This window comes from Balaenoptera ricei, chromosome 10 (assembly GCF_028023285.1).
Source record: "Balaenoptera ricei isolate mBalRic1 chromosome 10, mBalRic1.hap2, whole genome shotgun sequence".
NCBI lineage: Eukaryota > Metazoa > Chordata > Mammalia > Artiodactyla > Balaenopteridae > Balaenoptera > Balaenoptera ricei.
In genome coordinates, this window is record NC_082648.1 from 10,040,088 (window position 1) to 10,061,236 (window position 21,149).

At 42.8% G+C, this 21,149-nt stretch overlaps 1 protein-coding gene and 1 long non-coding RNA gene across 8 annotated transcripts in view; one reads left to right on the forward strand and one right to left on the reverse strand.

Moving 5' to 3' along the window:
• Nucleotides 1-1,218: 1,218 nt before the first annotated feature.
• DUSP16 (dual specificity phosphatase 16) overlaps nt 1,219-21,149 on the reverse strand; it is an 84,619-nt gene continuing 64,688 nt past the window's right edge. For all 7 annotated transcript variants that reach the window (XM_059935327.1, XM_059935321.1, XM_059935323.1 and 4 more), the window contains 3 exons: nt 13,698-13,857; nt 8,532-8,655; nt 1,219-4,992 (listed from right to left, as the gene is read on the reverse strand). In XM_059935327.1, coding sequence (XP_059791310.1) covers nt 3,831-4,992; nt 8,532-8,655; nt 13,698-13,857 — 1,446 coding nt within the window. In that variant the 3' untranslated portion in view covers nt 1,219-3,830. The remainder of the gene's footprint in view (nt 4,993-8,531; nt 8,656-13,697; nt 13,858-21,149) is intronic.
• On the forward strand, nt 11,993-20,783 carry LOC132373007 (uncharacterized). The gene is made up of 3 exons (XR_009505320.1): nt 11,993-12,113; nt 12,971-13,115; nt 20,364-20,783. It is a non-coding gene; the product is annotated as an uncharacterized LOC132373007 (long non-coding RNA).

The following is a 21,149-nucleotide window of genomic DNA, read 5'->3' on the forward strand; positions in this document are numbered from 1 at the left end:
TATAACCAAGTATAATTTTGCTGTACAAGGATGAATGGGCCCCACAGAATGCAAGAAATACCTTGCTTCCCTCTTTCATTGATAGAGGCAGAAGAGTAATATTCAGAGAAAAGCACCTAGACCTAAATTTTGTTTACTAGACCTAAAACATATCTGCTTAGTGTCAGAAAGCGAAAACCACCAGATAGGAGTATCTAAGACAAAATGACAGTGAAGGTTCTGAGGATAACCAGGTGTTCTTCACTTGTCCCAGTATCTGTACCTTCCCCGTTTCCCCTTAGCCTGAGCCCTGGTCTGATGATGTCAGACCCAAACTAGTCCTTTGACACCAGCCTACTGCGGCTGGTGGTCCCCAAGAGGCCCTCAGATCTGTCTGCGTTTAAGTAGTAACTGGCTTGACTTTCGGGCCTTCCAACATCTCCAGCTTCCCATCCAAAGCCTCTCACTGAGACACCTGCTGCCTCCTGCCACCTCCCATCTCGAGGCAGATTTATTCCACATGCCCTCTCCTCCTCTATCCCACGCCCACCTCCTTTTTGTGGCAAGGTCCTAGTCATGACAGCTCTTCTGGTCTTCACTCACCCAGTCCAATCCTTCTTGTTTTTAAATTTCCTTACATCTAACTTCAACTCAGAAGCCTTTCACAACCAACTTAAATGATGTCACCTGTGATTCTTCTTACCGCCACTATCCCATCTGCTTGCGCTGAAGGTAAATGCTTTATTCCTTTAATGCCTAATTCTTTACTAACAACCTGATGAGGCTGAGCTTCTAGTCTCATAAGTCATCATGCCCAGTGTCACTTATAAGCATTATGTGACACTGGGCATGATGTACATGGCAAGGATGGAGAACAGATCATTAAATAACTACTCTCCCTCAGTTTTTCCTATAAGGATTATAAAACCGTCCACATATTACATTAAAACGCACCACAAATGTTTACCTGGTCTTTTTTCTTCCTACCTTATACCTAGTCTGGTTTCAGTCAGTCACCAAACCTGAGGTCATCGGAGGTTTCTACACCACACTGTGCGTCTGGCGTACACATTAAAGAATGAAGGCGATGGCCGTAGACTGTTAGCGCCTGAGCGTGTTCCCTGTGAATGATGGATCCCGTGACACAGCTGATGCCTCCGGCGGGAGGACAGCGGGCCAGGTCCCACCAAGGCCTCCTTCACCACTCGGACATGCTGTAGAGAGAGGTCCTTTCTCATATTTATGTATAAACAGGTACCAGTTTTGATTTTATTTCATCATATTAACATTCATGACACATCAGAATGAGAAATGCACAATTCAACCATTCAACAGCTTGCCTTACTACAAAAGAACACTATATTCATATTAAACATTTATACAGTCTTCCCACCTAACTTTACAAATGTCCTAAACCATTTTCCAGCATTTCTCACGTAGAAGTCTAGTTCTGTCGTATGAAATCACCATCTGTATCACCTGGTAGGCTCCAGGGCTCCCCCTCGGATTCCACGCGGCAAAGAGTCAGCCGCCGCCCTGCCCGGCCCTCAGCCTCCCGCGTGGCTCTGGGGCTGGCCCGAGAGGCTGCCCCTTCGGCAGGCAGGGCAGTCTCCATGCCAAGGGCTGATTACTCGACGTTAGTGATCAAGGACCAAAGGGTGTAGCACAGGACCACATCGGTCACAGGAAGGAAGGGGACCGTGGCCAAGAGAAACCCCAAATGATGGAAGGCCAGTTCCGCCCAGAGATCGCATTAAAACCAAGTCCCACAACCCTCCTGAAACATACAGCACTGGAGCCGTTAATTTCATTTCTCAAAAACGTTCCACAGTTGTGACCAGACTCTGGAAGCAGGGAGCTGTTACACGTTTGGTGCGTGTGTACATAACACATCGAAAATCACTGTGTGAGACCTTGATAATGTCTGATTACATCCAAAATTTACATGTATATAGAAAAGCTAAATCACTCTTAACAGAACTTCTCCAGTATGGTAACAACGCACTCCCTACGCAGTTTACTCTCTTCATTTTATACCCATATCATAGCCCATTATTTGTGCATAACCAGTTATGTTCTATGAAGCTCATAATCGTCACAATCAAGTCGGTTTTGAATCATGTCATTCTATGCTGGTTTTAGCAGTCACCATGGGAAACATGAAGTCACATCCAACTCACAGGACTGTCCATTTCTCACACGTAGAAAAACCTGAGATACGAGTCAGCAACTAGCTACACTTACAGTAAAGAACACTGCTACCACCCACCCACCACCCTAAAAAAAAGCTGCTGACGTGAACTAAGGCTTCAAAACAGGACCAGACTGTCGCTGACGAAACTCAAGCCCGTAAGTTTAAAAGCAGGTAAGCACTGTCACTTGTGTACTTGTTCTAATCACCTCCTCTTTTCAGCTGCCAGGATTGATTCCATAGTGATTGCAGGTCACGGACTGAGACCACTTGGTCCCGCTCCACTCTGATATGTCCGTTCTACTAAAAAATGCTGGGGTTAGTTTCTGAGAACAGCTTGGCTGTGTCTTTCCGCTCTGCTTGCAACGAAACAAACTTCAACCACCTTCTCCTCACCTTCCTACACTGTTTATCTCTGAACATTCGTTGCTTACCAAAGCCTCTCTCAGCCCTATCAGTATGAAAGTCTAATTATAGAAATACCACCTTGGTCGCATGCTAAGGGAAGAAACCACTGAGAAAAAGTTTCCTGCGTCTCCTCAGCAACTGTTCCTTCTCTAATCCTTCCGCGGTTTTCTGCCTCCTGGTAGTTTCCTATGAAATTCTGCCTTACCGTTCCATTTTCCCAAAACGCATCTGCGCGATGAACCCGAAATGGAAGCTGTCTAGCGCGGCTGAGGACGTGACGGTGCTGCTGTGCTGCTGCCGAATAAATTCACGTCTGGCTTGAAACTGACCTTCATTGAAAGGGTTGACAGCCCCATCTCGAACAACTCTTTGATTTATAAAGAGGGAGGTAGACTTGTTTAGCCTCCCAGCCTTAGCTTAAATCGTGATGCTGCCAGATTCCTGGCTGTTCAGTTGATCCTAGATCGCTTCCTTCCTTTCTTCACAAAGCTGAGAAGAAAGAACAAATGAACGCCCTCCCTCCAGGCCCAACTGGAGATGTGTGCAGAGACCGTCTGCATTGGTCTGAAAGGGGTGACTAGCTACCTGCCTGTTCACAATGCCTAGAAAACGGGCCACCAAGCCTGGTAGTGGTGAAAGCCCCGACTTTCCGTCTGAGGTACTGGGGTTGCTCTATAGTAGATCTTGGCAAGGCCCCTAATGGTCGGTCAGCAGAACGATGCTCTCGCATCGCTCGGCTGTCAGGTGCGCGTGGGTGTGTGAATCAGCTTTGGATGTGGTCATTTCTCTTGGATTTACCATTAGGTTCTGTTCCTAATAGGTTCTCCCCGCCCGACCCACAGGCTGGCTCAGTCTCAGCGCTAAGGTGCACTATGGAAGGGACCGGACAGGACTAGTATTTGAGATCTCTCTTTGTAGCACGACAAGAAAATGGTGGGCGCTTCTGTCCTCTGACACCAAATAGAACTCGATTTAGTAAGAACGAGAGGATGTGCAGTCCACTGCATGGAATTGTTTCATGTGCCTGGGGGGAAAGCTAGCCTCTGCCCTTCCACTTGTGTTGAGAGAAACACTAGCTGCTCTCTCAAATGCAGATGTTAGAACGACGGTGTTGGTCCGTGTTTTGCTTTTCCATAGCTCCATTTTCCAAAAATATATATGTATGTACATATATATATTTCAGATTTACAGGGAATATTTTTTTGTGAACGAGGAAAAAAACTGTCCATAGAAGTCACAAGTGTCTTTCTTCTCAGGAGACCTCGATGATTTCCATGCTGCCTGAAAAGCTCGACTGGCTGCCCACCTTCCCCAGTTCCTCCCGCGACCGGTTTTCGGACATGATGCTCTCGCCAAACTCCATCTGGCAGCTTCTGCGTTTGAACTGCTTCTCGAAGGGACTCTCCTCGTGCCAGCTGCGCCGGGAGTCGGCCCTGTCGCTGGGCTTCTGCCGCCGGCGCACGGAGTGGCCCGGGTCGCCGCCGCAGGCGGGCAGCTGGCCGCAGCTGAAGGCCGGGGGGCCGGCGTGGCCTCCGTAGACGGCCGAGGCCGAGTAGAAGTGAGTGGGCTCAGGGGCGAAATACCAGCTCTTGGCCAAGGAGGGGGCGGAGGGCTGGGGGGCCAGGATGTCCGAGTGCCAGCCCTCGAGGCCCAGCCCGGCGGCGGCGGAGGGGGCCAGGTGCTGCTGGCTGGCCGAGAGGCCGAAGAGGAAGCGGGGCTGGCAGTGGTCCTCCACGCTCCCGCTGCGGGGCAGGGGCGACAGGAGCGGCCTCCCCGCGCGGGGCCGCGCGCCCTGGCCCTCGGGGGCCCTAGGAGGCTGGGGACCCCGGGGGGGCCCGGCCTCCTCCCGCTCCGGGCTGGCCTCCGGCGTCTGCTCCGACACCTCCCGCACCGGGGAGAACTGGCACGGCTTGCCGGCGCCCTCCAGGGCGGAGGAGGGCTTGTAGGCCTCCGGGGCCGCCTCCGGGGAGGAGAGACCGCGCAGGGGCGCGGCCGCGCCGGCCGACGGCGACACCGCCTTGATGTCCAGGGAGAAGGAGCGCTTGAGGCGGCCGCTGTCCTCCCGCCGGTCCGCGGGCAGGTGGAGCCCGTTGAGCGCCTGGACCAGGGGGCCGTCGTCGGGCGGCGAGGGCTGGGCGGCGGGGGGCGCAGGCCGGGGCCCCGCCGCCTCCGGGGGAGCGGCGGCGGGGCGGGCGCGGGGCGGCCCGAGGGGCGGCTGGCCTCCCTGCCCGCCCTCCGCGGGGACGGCGACGGGGACGGGGACGGGCTCGCTTGGCTTCTCCAGGTGCAGCAGCTTCAGTTTGCTCTTGGGCCCCGCCGCTCCGGTCTGGCTCTGAATCCTCTTCTCGTAGTCCAGCAGCTGGCCCAGAAAATTGAAGTTCGGAGATATAGTAGGTCTTTTTTCTTTCACAAATCTATGAAAAGAGGAAAAAACCAAAAAGGCTTGAATCTGACGACTACCTGTTATCGTTAAGAATGTTATTAAGCTACAGCAAGTGAAGAGCTGAGACGGAATCATCAGAGAGACCCTCCCAAGACCTTTGTCAGGTGGCTGGTTTAAAACTTCGGGCAGAGGGTCAAGGAGGAGAGGAGGGCCTCTGCATCGGGGAGCTTTACAGCCTGAGCCCGGAGGTGCTAGGAAGCAGGGGGCCAGGCCCCTAAAGTTCTAGGTTGAGCCTCCTTATTTTCAAGGACCCAAGGCTTCCCGTGCAACTGGTAAGAGATGATTCTTGCCTCACCGCCTGGGATGACACCGCTCCCCCCCACCCCCACCCCGACCGGCGCTGCCACCAGAAGTACAGCTTAACAGCCGTGGGCCACCTTCAGCCTCCCAACATCAAAGGCCCCACAGCCACTTCAAGACGTTGCACATTTTTAATTAACGATCAAAAGAGAGAGTATCAGATGGCCAGGGCATCAAAGCACACACTTCCGAGTTCCTTCCCTTCGGATTCAGTGTGACTGACAGAATAACCAGCTACACAGTGGTCTCTGTCTGCTAAGCACTATGCTAATGCACTAAAGAGAGTATTCTCTCATGCAACTCTCAAAACTACCCTCTGTCAGGTGGGTGTAATTACCCCCATCACAGAGATACAGAGAGTCCTTAGGTGACTTACCCCAAATCACACAGCTACCAAAGGATGGTGCCGGGATTCAAAACCAGGTCTAGGGACTTCCCTGGTGGCGCAGTGGTTAAGACTCTGCGCTCCCAACGCAGGGGACCCGGGTTCAGTCCCTGGTCAGGGAACTAGATCTCACATGCATGCCGCAACTAAGGAGCCGGCAAGCCGCAACTAAGGACGCCACCTGCACAGCTAAGACCCAGCGCAACCAAATCAATAAATATTAAAAAAGAAAAAAACCAGGTCTGATGTCGGGGTTCATATCTGTAACCACCTGGTTTAAAAAAGAGTCATCAAGGGATCAAAACTAGTAATAAACAGCTTTTATGTTTCAATGTAGAAACAGAGACTCTTTAGAAATAGTAGATATATTCTTTAGTGGCCCCTGACCCTTAAGACACTTCTGAGAAGATGCAGGAGCGCAACTACACTGAAAATTTGTATTTGAATCAGGAGGAAAGAGAAAAATCCAAAATAAACTCCTTGGAAATCAGTCACCTAAAGCAAATTAATGAAGCCAGAAATAATTGCCTCAACTGTGACAAGTTTAAATACAGGATCCTCGTGATGAGACCTCGTAACAGGATATAAGGGTGGCTTCCCTGCTGGTTTCTACCGGGTGCAGGAGGACCTTAGGGAGAAGCCAGAGTGGAGGACGAGGAGTGATGTGGACACAGGGAGGACCCGCCTCCTCAGTTCCTTCCTCAAGTGAGAAGCTGTTCAGGTAGCTCATTTCTTTTTTCCAGATTTTCCAATTTTAGAAGAAAGTCCAATTGTTACAGCAGGCCTGGCTCCACGTGCCTATATTTATTGATCCTTTATCACACGCAAACTAACCGCCTCTATCGACACAGAGGACTCCGATTCACGCGTCCCTGAACACAACCCCAGTCCTCGGTGCTGCTGTCGCTGGCTGCCTTCTGCCTGGAGAAAGGGGGGTGGAGGCAACCCACTCCAAATTATACACTTCAAAATCTGGGCAACTCTATGCACAGCCACATGCAAATCAGGTTAGAGCACACCCTCACTCCACACACAGACATAAACTCAAAATGGCTTAGAGACTTAAGTATAAGACATGACACCATAAAACTCCTAGAAGAGAACATAGGCAAAACATTCTCTAACATAAATTGTACCAGTGTTTTCTTAGGTCAGTCTCCCAAGGCAATAGAAATAAAAGCAAAAATGAACAAATGGGACCTAATCAAACTTACAAGCTTTTGCACAGCAAAGGAAACCATAAATAAAAAGACAACCTATGGACTGGGAGAAAATATTTGCAAATGATGATGTGACTAAAAAGGGCTTAATTTCCAAAATATACAAATAGCTCGTACAATTCAATAACAAAAAAAAAAAAAAACCCAATCAAAAAATGGGCAGAAGACCTAAATAGACATTTCACCAAAGGAGACATACAGGTGGCCAATAGGCACATGAAAAAGATGCTCATCATCGCTAATTATTAGAGAAATGCAAATCAAAACTACAATGAGGTTATCACCTCACACAGGTCAGAATGACCATCATTAAGTCTACAAATACGTGTTGGAGAGGGTGTGGAGAAAAGGGTACCCTCCTACACTGTTGGTGGGAATGTAAATTGGTGCAGCCACTATGGAGAACAGTATGGAGGTTCCTCAAGAAAACTAAAACTAGAGTTGCCATATGATCCAGCAGTCCCACTCCTGGGCATATCCCCAGACAAAACCATAATTTGAAAAGATACATGCACCCCTATGTTCACAGCAGCACTATTCACAATAGCCAAGACATGGAAACAACCTAAATGTCCATCAACAGATGAAAGGATATAGAAGATGTGGCATACACACACACATACACACATACATACAATGGAATGTTAACCATAAAAAAGAATGAAACAATGCCATTTGCACCAACATGGATGGACCTAGAGATTATCATACTAACTGAAGTAAGTCGGAAAGAGAAAGACAAATACCATATGATATCACTTACATGTGGAATCTAAAATATGACACAAGTGAACATATCTATGAAACAGAAATAGACTCACAGACATACAGAACTGACTTGTGGTTGCTGAGGGGGTGTGGGAGAGGGAAGGATTGGGAGTCTGGGATTAGCAGATGCAAACTATTACATATAGGATGGATAAACAACAAGGTCCTATTGTATAGCCCAGGGAGCAATATTCAACATCCTGTGATAAACCACACGGAAAAGAATATGAAAAGAATATATGTATGTATAAATGAATCACTTTGCTGTATAGCAGAACTTAACACAACACCGTAAATCAACTATGTACTTCAATAAAATTCTTTAAAAAATCTAAGCAACTCTAGATTGCAGGAAATTCTACTCAACGAATGGAGTTTGACAATTATTTGGTTTTATACTTGCATATATTGGGATTTTTCCACAGTGAAAGAGACACAAAATCTGAAGCACGGTAGGAATTCTATAATGAGTATTCTCCTGGAGCGCTTCTTTCTCATGTGTAAATTAGAACAAATGATATTTCCCCAACTAGGCAAAGATATAAACTCAAGTAACAGGATGGAGATCTCTGTATTTGCTCTTCCTTAAACTTAAAAAGTAGCTGAGGATGAACTTGATACATGTGAGCACAGAATTAGTGCTAAATGATAAAAATGCATTTTTCTCCAGTCTTTGAAAAACCATTTAAAAATCCAGTCACCTGTAAAGAGTGTAACTAAAATCATCATGATCTGCTTTAACGTGGTCACCACCACCCTCTCCCCACCCCCTCCACGTCTTCTCATGCTTCAGGTCAAAGGAGAAGCCAGTCTCGCAGGGCATGTTCCTGTCCTCACCTGTAAGCTTCATCCAAGGACATATCCATCCTCTTCATGATGTAGGCGATGGCGATGGTGGCAGAGCGAGAGATCCCTGCCAAGCAGTGCACTAGGACACATCCATTGGAGGCTTTTGCTTTCTCTGTATGAGTCAGATTCAGAAAGGGTCATTAATGACAACTTTGTTCAGCAGTGAAATCTTATTTCCATTTACTCACACAATGTCTTTCATCTGGCAACTCGAAGTAAAGCCCATCTATGTACCTATTTTTCCTTTCAATATTCTTTTAAGGAGGTAGGGGAAGATGATTTCCCCACGATTTACATATAGAACAATGAAGGTCCACATGTGTTAATAAACAATGTGTCCCTAACTCAGTTTGCCTCTTATTCAGTACTCTTCACCATGTATTTTTTACATTATTTTAATAACTTTCCCTGAGTATAAATCACACATTGTGATCACGTGATTCTACTTGTTTAGTGTAGAAAACTTCAGAAATACAGAATAGTATAAAGAAAATAACATCCAAAATCCTAAGATTTAGCTAATATTTTGTTTACCTATGTTGTCTGATAGTTAAGTTTTTTTCGAATTACGTAAGAGATACATTTTTTTCCAGTTTTGAGATATAATTGACATATAACATTGTACTTTAGGTGTATGACATAATGATTTGATATATATGAGCAATTAAATTAAAAAAATTTTTTTTCATTTTAAACATATGCGACACACATTAACTGTGTAAAAAGCAGGGAGGTGGGGACGGGGAGAGACTTAATCACAGTGATACCACATCACGACGCAAAGAGACGCCAAGTCAAGCAATTTGTAAAATGCCGACTCACAGAATCCACCTTCCTATAATTTCCCTATCTTTCTCTGGGAGACTTTTCTGTGTGTCATAAAGTGGCTCACTTAACTTTACTTGCTGAATTTAAGAAGAAGCCATGTGTGTACCATGAATCAGTTTCAGTAGGTCACCTTAATGAGGACCAAGGGAACTCTGACCTCTTCCTTGATATCCAAGAGATACTGTCTGACTGCATCATGCTAATTCCCCGTAACATGGTAGAAGGACTCGTGGACACTGTTAGAACCAAGAACCAAGGAAATTCGATCGCACGGTACTGCCATCTCTCACTGTAGGTGAGCTTTAAAAGCTTTCTCGTGGACATGGATGAAGTTATCCCACAGCCTGGAAGCAACTACCATTTTAGCCAGTACAGTGACTACCTTATATCTGAACAATTACGTATGTGCTTACCCTTTACCCGCACGCTGCTGCCATGAGCTAAATTCTTCCCTTTTCATCCTTGTTTTCATTGATAACTACCAAAAGTTTACCAAACCTTATGTTAAAGTTCTTGTAATTAACAAGGTATCCAGGGAATCTGCTCTGGCAGCTGAATGATACAATATACAATACAATAACACTTCAATCTCACCACCTCTGTTATACATACAACAAATTCCCAACGTATAGGACTTATTGTTTGTTATGTACAAAACACCATAGAGCTTTAAGGTACTACATGAACAATCAAGCAGCTTCCCTTTAGACAGGGAAATCAAACACAATAAAACAATAACAAACGAACACAAAACAACATTGAAACAAAGAAAAAAGGACACGCTATACAACCTAACAGTCTATAAACACATGTACGTAAAGTCCAAGCCTTCCTGGGCTACACAGCTCTCTTCCTCCTAGCAACTATTCAGTATTTAGCCTATACTACTGTTAGTATTTCCTCTTTCACCTTGGCTGCTAAGAAGCCCAAAGCTAAGGTGTTCACTCAATTTCAAGAGATAACTGTAATTCAGATTTTACTGTGCCTTTCCTAGTCCCATATTACCTGGTTCTTGCCCTTCTGTCCCACTTTAATGGGTACGTGTGTGCATGTGTGTTATCTTTTGAGCCCGACCTCTTACTGTAAGCTGCTTCAAATTCTTATTGGAAGGAGGCTGGCTTTAAATATATTTTTAATGTTGACAGTACTCTCTCATCATTTTTAATAATTATCGCGAAACTAGACTAGGAGGACCAAGAAGGGTCTTGCTTCTAACACTCCCCCAAAGGGTTTAACACTGAGCACACAGTGTGAACCCAGTAAATACTGGCTGGCTGACCGATACATATTTTAAAAGGTAATCTTTATAAAAAATTCGAAAAAGGCTGGAAGGAAATAAAGCAATGATAACAGATGTGTTAGGATGTTGAGGTTACAGGTTTCTTTTTCAAATGTTCCGCGTGGTACTTATACTGTTTTTACAATTACAACTGCTTTGATGATGTATTTTAAAAATCAAACTAAAAAGTGATTATACTGAAGTGGGGTTCATTAGAACACATTTCTTGGCAGAATTGAGTGCTAAACTGAGTCTCTTAAGGCAAAGGAGGTAATACCTGTCGACCTGGCGGAGAGGAGAAGGGAAACATTTGAGAAAGACCCACGGTGGGGCTGGACAACCACTCAGAAAACAGCCTTGGCTGGTGCACGCTGGGCGGGAAGTGACCGGAGAGGAGGGGTCAGAGGTGGGAAGCAGGTGTTGGAGAGTCTGGGAATGTTGGGCTAAGGACTCGAGGCACTTAAGGAGCCTCTGCAGGTTCCTGAATAGGGGGCAACAAGAAGGCACTGAAGGGGAAAACTGGAAATAAAAAAAAGCAGGTTGCCACTACAACAATCCAGGAATTAAACAAGATATATCTATTTTTTCAATTTTATCTATTTTTCAGTTTTTTCTGTTTTATCAATTCTAGGTTAAAAAAGAGAGAGAGGATAACAAATGAAATGGGTTAAGAGGGAGTCAGTGACAGGGAGAAGTTAAAGAGGCTAAAAAGAAGGAAGAAATAACAGAGGTGACAGAGTACAGCTCTAAGAAAAAACAGAAAAGGACTTAGATAATTTTTAAAATAAAGCTACTATTTATTAGAGCCAATTATGCGTCAGGCACCTTGCCAGGTGTTTTACATGCATCATCTATTTCAATCCGAACAACATCCCTGAAAGGTAGAAACATTATCTTTAGTCTCCAGATCAGGAAACTGAGGAACAGAAGTTTTAGTAACTCACCTGGAATCACTTAACTGATAATCAAATACAGTTTGGCTCCAAAGCGCATACTCTTAATTACCTCCCCGGATTGCCTACAGAAGCCCTGAGTTTGCGGTGGGTGAGGCGGAGCAGGAGCCCGTGCGAGCAGCCAGCTGGGCCGGGGGCCCTGGGCAGTGACTCGGGGCACAGACGGGTAAACGCGCTCGCCGCTGCCTGCGTCCACTAGGAGTAAAGGCAACACCCCATGAAAGCTGCGTCCTTCCAACAAACCTTACTGAACAAACAAACTTATTGAAATTTAACCTGAATAATGAAAAGTATGAGCCTGTAAGTTATTAAGTGCTGGTATGAGGGTATGTCTTCAAATTATATTCTCTGCCATGACTAACCATAGCTTAAAACAGCCTGGACGAGACTAGCAACTGTAGTGAACATGGGCTGAACTCCACAGTGGGCTGGACGTGTTGCCCTGGATCGTCTGGGTGGGAAAAGGATGGTGGCCCTCACAGTAAACAGGGCCAAGCAAGTGAACTACTGGTAAGTGAAAATATCTTCAGATATACAATAAATCACGATACGTATTTGGGTGGGTATTTCACCAACCAGCAACATGGTAAAATTCCTTTTGTAGGAATTAAAAGTGGCCAAGAGCTCCAATGAAAGAAGAAAGTAAGCTGGGGGCAAAGTTATTCATATTCTCTCTTTTCTACCAACCTCCTAAAGCTTAGACATTGTCATGACTTAACAGAATCAGGTTCTATTCTAAATAGATTCTGAAATCGCACTTTTAGCTGAAATTAGAGCCAGTCATCTCTGGATCAATGTGACATGCAATGGGAACATTAACTATAACTGTCGTCTTTTAAAGAGGCAAACGTTGAACGATATGCTGAATATTTCCTAGAAGTAGAATAGTGGGAAGGATTAATTTGGGGAGTTTTGTTTGTGATTATTTTAATGTGAATTATCAAGCCATTTATCTTCAGGTGTTTCACAGAATGCATGCCAATTAAAGAGGAGACGACTTGGCAATCTGAAATCTTGAAAAAAAGAGATCTGTTTCAGAATTGCCCGAAGTTCCAAAAGCACTGTCTAGAAAATTCCTCTCGCAGATGAAAGGATATAGTGAGGGGCTTAATTTACATAGTTTCACTGTTTAAAAGGAACTAGTTCTTTTTTTTTTGAACTTTCAGTAACCAATTCAGAGTATTTAATTATGGATGAGGGTACTCAAACTTGTGTGACTAGGGGGAAAACTAACGAAAACTCTTCACACGGACATCAAGAGTCACACCCTGTTATGCTGCTCAAGAGCAAAGAACGCGTCTCCTCGGTTTAGCCACTTTCCACCAAAACCACATTTCAAATACACATCATCGATTTCCTACCAGCAGACCTGATCCCGAGGCACCAAAATGTCACAACAGCGCCAGAAGCTGGGAGTCAGGGAGGCTCCAGGGCTGACGGGCCCAGTGAGCAGAACAAAGTACGGTCCGCACCAGACCCTGTCACAGACAATGCCAAGGAACGACCACACAGGTATTAGAGTGTGTGTGTGTGTGTGTGTGTGTGTGTGTGTGTGTGTGTGTGTGTTGGAATTTCATTAGATCCAATACTACTTGAAATTACTGGCACACGGACTGAGGCTTAGGAATCTTGTGACATAAAGACTTTAAATGTAATGGGATTTGTTTTCACAGGATTTGACTTTTCTCTGGGGAAAACATAGCAGCAAGGCAGAAACAGTTTAAGGAATGCCACCACAGTTTCCAAAAGTCTTTTATAGGATTTGACGAAGCGGGTAAAAAGTTTAATCCCAAAAGTTCAACCGATTTTCAAACACTTGCCAATACATAATCACAGATCCCATTAGGCTTGACCCTGGTAGTGTTAAGGTTAGCTAGGATGTCACAAGGCTAGTCCCTTCGGGATGGCACGGCACACACACATCACCTTGGCCGCTAAGCGAGATAAGCAGCATCGTGTGTTTTCAGACTTCCGAACTGTATGAAATAGGTTCCTTTTCTCTAATGAAAAAAAAAGGGGAGGAAGGGAGGCAGGGATACACCTCTACATGAGACTATAACCCAAAGGGCTTGTAATATTACTTGAGCTACTCACCAATGAAATCTACTGATTTGTCCAACCACGGCAAAATTTTCTCACAAAAGCTATCGTTCACAGGCACTCGCAGGAAATGAGATTCAGGGATAAAGTCAGGCTTGGGACAGGTGTTGCTGGCATTTAACACATAACCAATCCCATTCTGTTGCATCAGCTCCTAGGGAGGGAAAGAGCAATTAAAGTAACTAATAACATACTAGCATGATCATTTTTAAAGAGAAAAGTTTAGCATAATGATTAAAATGACTAGTTTCCTTGAAACAATCAGACTACATTCAATCAGTGAAATCCAATAAACCTAGCACAATGACATGTAAAGACTTAAGTTTAAAGCAGAATCTAAAACTGAAGTATAGTTAATTTACAATGTTGTGTTAGTTTCAATTGTATGTCAAAGTGATTCAGTTATACATATATATATATTTAGATTCTTTTCCATTATAGGTTATTATAAGATACTGAGTACTGTTCCCTGTGCTATACAGTATGTCCTTGTTGTTTATCTATTTCACATATAGTAGTGTGTATATGTTAATCCCAAATTCCTAATTTATCCCTCCCTACCACCTTTCCCCTTTGGTAACCATAAGTTTGTTTTCTATGCCTGTGAGTCTATTTCCGTTTTGTAAATAAGTTCATTTGTATCCTTTTTTCTTTTTAGATTCCACATATAAGTGATATCATATTTGTCTTTCTCTGACTCGCTTCACTTAATATGATAATCTCTAGGTCCAACCGTGTTGCTGCAAATGGCATTATTTCGTTCCTTTATATGGCTAAATAGTATTCCATTATATTACATATTATATTATACTATACTATACACACCACATCTTCTTTAACCATTCATCTGTCGATGGGCATTTAGGTTGCTTCCATGTCTTGGCTATTGTAAATAGTGCTGCAATGAACAGTGGGTTGTATTTTTTCAAATTATGGTTTTCTCCAGATATATGCCCAGGAGTAGGATTGCAGGATCATAAGGTAGCTCTATTTTCAGTTTTTTAAGGAACCACCATACTGTTCTCCGTAGTTGCTGTAACAATTTACCTTCCCGCCAACAGTGTAGTAGGGTTCCTTTTTCTCCATACCCTCTCCAGCATTTATTATTTGTAGACTTTATAATGATGACCATTCTGACGAGTGTGAGGTGATACCTCATTGTAGTTTTGATCTGCATCTCTCTAATGATTAGCAATACTGAACATCTTTCCATATGCCTGTTGGCCATCTTTGTGTCTTCTTTGGAGAAACGTCTGTTTAGGCCTTCTGCCAACTTTTTGATTGGGTTTTTTTTTTTATATATATATATATATTAAACTGTACGAGCTGTTTGTATATTTTGGAAATTAATCCCTTGTCAGTAGCATCGTTTGCAAATATTTTCTCCCATTCTGTAGATTGTCTTTGTGTTTTGTTTATGGTTTCCTTTGATGTGCAAAAGCTTTTAAGTTTAATTAGATCCCATTTATTTATTTTTGTTTTTATTTCCATTACTCTAGGAGACGGCCCGAAAAAGATATTGCTGCGATTTATGTCAGAGTGTTCTGCCTATGTTTTCCTCTAGGAGTTTTATGGTTTCCAGTCCTACATTTAGGTCTTTAATCCATTTTGAGTTTATTTTTGTATATGGTGTTAGAGAATGTTCTAATTTCATATTTTTACATGCAGCTGTCCAGTATTCCCAGCACCATTTACTGAAGAGACTTTTTCTCCTTTGTATATTGTTGCCTCCTTTGTCATAGATTGACCATAAGTGTGTGGGTTTATTTCTGGGCTTTCTATCCCGTTCTGTTGATCCGTGTGTCTGTTTTCGTGCCCAGTACCTTACTGTTTTGATCACTGTAGATTTGTAGTATAGTCTGAAGTCAGGGATCCTGATTCCTCCAGCTCTGTTCTTCCTTCTCAAGATTGTCTTGGCTATTCGGGGTCTTTGTGTTTACATATATATAAATTAAAAAAATTTTTTGTTCTAGTTCTGTGAAAAATGCCACTGATAATTTGATAGGAATTGCACTGAATGTGTAGATTGCCTTGGGGAGTATAGTCTTTTAACAATACTGATTCTTCCAATCCAAGAACATGGTATATCTTTCCATCATGTTGTGTTCAATTTCTTTCATCAGCGTCTTACAGTTTTCAGAGTACAGGTCTTTTGCCTTCTTAGGTAGGTTTATTCCTAGGTATTTTATTCTTTTTGATGTGATGGTAAATGGGACTGTTTCCTTAATTTCTCTTTCTGATATTTTGTTGTTAGTGTATAGAAATGCAACATATTTCTGCATATTAATTTCATATCCAGCAACTTTACTGAATTCATGGATGAGCTCTAGTAGTTTTCTGGTAGTGTCTCTAGGATTTTCTATGTATAGTAGCATGTCATCTGCAAACAGTGACAGTTTTACTTCTTTTCCAATTTGGATTCTTTTTATTTCTTTTTCTTCCCTGATTTCTGTGGCTAGGACTTCCAAAACTATGTTGAATAAAAATGGCAACAGTGGGCATCCTTGTCTTGTTCCTGATCTTAGAGGAAATCCTTTTAGCTTTTCACCATTGAGTATGATCTTAGCTATGGGTTTACTGTATATGGCTTAATTATGTTGAGGTATGTTCCCTCTATGCCCACTTTCAGAAGTTTTTTTTTTTATTATTATAAATGGATGTTGAATTTTATCAAAAGCTTTTTCTGCATCTACTAAGATAATCATATGATTTTTACTCTTCAATTTGTTAATGTGGTGTATATCACACTGACAGATTTGTGAATATTGAAAAGTCCTTGCATCCCTGGGATAAATCCCACTTGATCATGATGTATGATGCTTTTAATGTATTGCTGGAGTCGGTTTGCTAGTATTTTGTTGAAGATTTTTGCATCTATGTTCATCAGTGATATTGGCCTGTAATTTTTTTTTTGTGATATCTTTGTCTGGTTTTGGTATCAGGATGATGGTAGCCTCATAGAATGCGTTCAGAAGTGTTCCTTCCTCTGCAATTTTTTGGAATAGTTTCAGTAGGATAGGTGTTAACTCTTCTCTAAATGTTTGGTAGAATTCATCTGTGAAGCTATCTGGTCCTGGACTTTTGCTTCTTGGGAGTTTTAAAATTACTGATCCAATTTCAGTACTGGTAATTGGTTTGTTCATATTTTCTATTTCTTCCTAGTTCAGTCTTGGGAGATTGTACTTGTATCTTTCTAAGAATTTGTCCATTTCTTCTAGGTTGTCTACTTTATTGGCATATAGTTGCTCACAGTAGTCTCCTATGATCCTTTGTATTTCTGTGGTGTAGGCTGTAACTTCCTTGTCACTTCTGATTTTATTGATTTGGGCCCTCTCCCTTTTTTCCTTGATGAGTCTGGCTAAACGTTTATCAATTTTGCTTATCTTTTCAAAGAACCAGCTTTTAGTTTCATTGATCTTTTCTATTGTTTTTTTAGTCTCTATTTCATTTATTTATGCTCTGATTTCTTTCCTTCTGCTAACTTTGGGTTTTGTTTGTTCTTCTTTCTCTAGTTGCTTTAGGCATAAGGTTTAGGTTGTTTGAGATTTTTCTTGTTTCCTGAGGTAAATTTGTATCACCATAAACTTCCCTCTTAGAATTGCTTTTGTTGCATCCTGTAGGTTTTGGATGGTCGTGTTTTCATTTTCATTTGTCTCAAGGTATTTTCTGATTTCCTCTTTGATTTCTTCAGTGATCCACTGGTTGTTCAGTAGCATATTGTTTAGCCTCCATGTGTTTGTGTTTTTTGCAGTTTTCTTCTTGTAGTTGATTTCTAGCTTCATAGCGTTGTGGTCGGAAAAGATGCCTGATATGATTTCAGTTTTCTTAAATTTATTGAGGCTTTAAAGCAGAATTTTTTAAGGGCAAAATAGGCTGTTTAGAAGATCACACATCACTAATATAGTCAATTCTCTATTATCTTCATTACTAGAGAGAGAAGTGGAACAAAGAACAGAAAATAAAACCATGACAGTTTACTATGACTTCCCCCTCCTTGGCAACTATGTAAATTTATTATGACCATGTTAGATGTAATCCCCAAAATGCATGAATAAGTGCATTGATTTACAAGATTTGGGAGTATGCTAGAATACTTTTGTTTGTTTGTTTTGTTTATTTTGTGCTATGACTTCAGAGTATATGCACACACAATGAGAACATTTTCTTCCCAAACTGAACATGTTGGTTGTTCTCTAAGACACAGTCCTAGGCCATCTTCTGACTGTAAATACTCTCTCTGAAGGCTGACTCTGTTTCCGTAGTTTTAATTATCACCTCTACATGCTGATGACTCTTAAATAAATAAGTACACACACACACACACACCCTCTTTAATTTTTGACACGTATTTCCAGCTGCTTCTTGGATATCTCTATTTGGATGTTCCTCAGGACCTTCAAACTCAAAATGTCAGAAATACAGTACATTCTCTTTCTCCCTTCTCTGCCTCAAATTCTTGCTTCCTCTCTGTAATCCAAAACCGGTTTTTGGTAATAACATCCACCCAGACACTTGAGCTAGAAAATGGGATCATTTCATCCCATTTTTCTTCCTCACCATCCCCATCCTAATGTTGCCAAACCCTCCTGGTATCACCCCTCCCGTCCACCCTTTCTCTCTGTTCCCAGTCGCTGCTCAGTGGTAAGCCCTCACCATGGTAGCAAAAAAGCCAACAGGGAGCTCTTGACGTTTGCAGTGTTTTCCTCTCCAAACAACAACTAGAGTAATCTTTCTTGTAATTAAACACGAGCTACATGCTTTAGCCACACTTAGTTTCATCACGTCTCACTGCCTGCTCCTGTCCCGTACAACCTCCAAATCCCATCACATGTGCATCCCCCTTCCCCAATGTTGTTCACACCGTTTCTGAGCTCAGCAGGCCCTGTTCCTCTTCCTGATGACTCTTCCACTTTTCTACTTTGTTTAAGTTAACCTTACTATGAACCCCTCCTACTGGTGCATAATTAACCATTCTGTTCTCTGCCCGTCCACAGGACTTTGGACATGCTGTTAGTAAAGCACCGAGCACACCGTGTTATCATTAGCAGATTCACTCTTGTCTCTCCTATTAAGCAGTGAAGTAGTGAGATCTTGGCCTGATGCTTGCTTGTTTTTCTCCCTTCAGCACCAGGTACATAGCTGCACTCAGTACGTGTTTGTTCAGCTAACATCCCGTCCACCATTTTCCATTTTCTATACCACCCACTTCATTTAGTCATCCATTGCTGCCTCTCAGGAAATGTTCTTGGCCTGAAATCATTCTCTTCTAAGCAACTCTGGTCACGTCTTCCTTTTCTTGGAATGCTACCTCCTCTACAAATCTGTTCCAACTCCAACTCCCCGAAGGACAGTTGGTCATTTTCTCCCTATTTTAGCCTCCTGCCAACTCGCTCATCCCTTCATTTACCACATTCAGCGCAATAAATATATTGTTTTACAGAAAAGGTAGACTGAGTAAATCCAGATCAGGTGTGCAGCCCTCTCAGCTATCAGATGACAGAGTCAAGAAATAGCTTTTGGAGCTAGGCGAGCTTCTTAGAGTGACTGACCCTCGCCTTCCGAAGGTCCCGTAGGCTCCCGTTAGATCTCAGTGGTGTTTACAACTTTTAAACGTCTGTACACGAGCGAAGGTCACACTGTTTTCTACCACTGTCTGATCACCACAGTGTTTCCCACGCAAGAACGGCAGCGTTACTGGAGATAAAAGTCTTCCAGGGCTTTCTCATGAACGCTCCGTAAAGAAAGGAACCTTTTTACATTTCCTTCTCCTTTCCATCAACAGTGTGACAAAGATCTATTAAATTATAAGTAGTCTGATAATAAAGACAAAGGAGCTTCTGAGGAGAGAGGCTGACGTGGGCAGCATTACCTACTCTACACAAGAGACCACAGGCGATGCTCACAAAGGACAACACTAACGTGAGACAAGTCAGTAGTGACCATCAAATGTGATTTCCCCACACAAAGTCTAGAACAATGTACACTTCTGACAATTAGCCTAATAGTCTACATTCTGTAGAAATGACCACTTAAACCTAAATTCAATAAAAAATTTGTTGGGCACCTTTGCTACAGGTGCTATGTTATATTAACAATATACTATTATGGCACGTGGTACACATTAATAAACAACATCTAACATTTACTGAATGCCTACTATGTACCTGGTACTGTGCTAAGCATTTAAATGGACTGTCTCATTTAATCCTCACACCCACCCTTTGAGATGGATACTATTATTCTTCTCCTTTTTAAAGTGAGGAAACTGAGGCTTAGGGAGTTTATGTAATGTTTGCAAAGTTATACAGCTAACAAGTGGTCCAGAATAGAAATCCAAATCCAAGCATATTCATCTCCAGAATCTGTCCTCTTAACTGCCATACTCTACTGAAGTTCTTTTTAAAGCAAATTAGATGGAGCAATAAAGTAACTGGCCTACATACAGACTTGCTTTTTAACCAAATGAAGTAACAGAATATAAAGTTTTAATTGCATCCTTTTCCACCCTTTTTCACTGTAACCAGTTAGGAAATAAAGGAGCAACCCTCTGGGCATGGACTTCTCTGAGGAGACTCTCGGAGCAACTCAGGACACTTGATGGCTATTGGAGGAGACTAATCAGTCCTATTTTACCTCTTTTTTCCCTGATTGTCACCTCAGTTGCAGCCACGGGCATCACAGCGTGGCCCTGCTGCCGTGTTCACACCGGCACCTGCTGCTCCCGGCTGAGGCCCGGCGGCCCACGTGCACGTCCCCCAGCCTCACGCCGCTGCTGCCACGTGCCCAATGCTCATGGCCCGACGGAAAGGAAACACGAAAAAGGGGCAGTTCTGACCTCACGTAAGAAACATCAGTCATCCAAGCCTACAACGCTATTTATGTCTCAACAATATTCTCCACATATAAAACAGTGTGCCACGAAAAGATGCATTTAAGTAGTAGCTTTATTTTAGATAACTGATGTAAGGGGGGAGGGGACATGAATGTGTTGAAATGGAGTGATAATAAAATAATTTAACCACAAAATGAGATGAGAAAAAAATGGTAGTTATACATCAGTGGAAAAAATGAGTTACAAGAGGAAATGAAACCGTTAAAAATGTTACAAATATGCGTAAAACATTTTAACTCAAAACAAATAAATGTACATTAATTCACTGATTTCTGATGCAGGACCTTGGTTTTTTTTTTAAATAGGTTAGCTGATTGGAGTTCTTAAGAAAATCACAACCAAATGCATCTACCACTTATACTTTCCATTCTTTAAAGAGCAAGAACTAGTAAAGCAATAAATCAGTGCAGAATCTTCTAGATTATGACTGTCCCCTAAATATTCTACAGCTGCCTTCCCCTGCCTAGTAAGACAGAAAAAAATGTAGAGCAATCTGTCTTTCCTGAATCTTTTTTTTTTTTTTAATATTTATTTATTTATTTGGTTGCACTGGG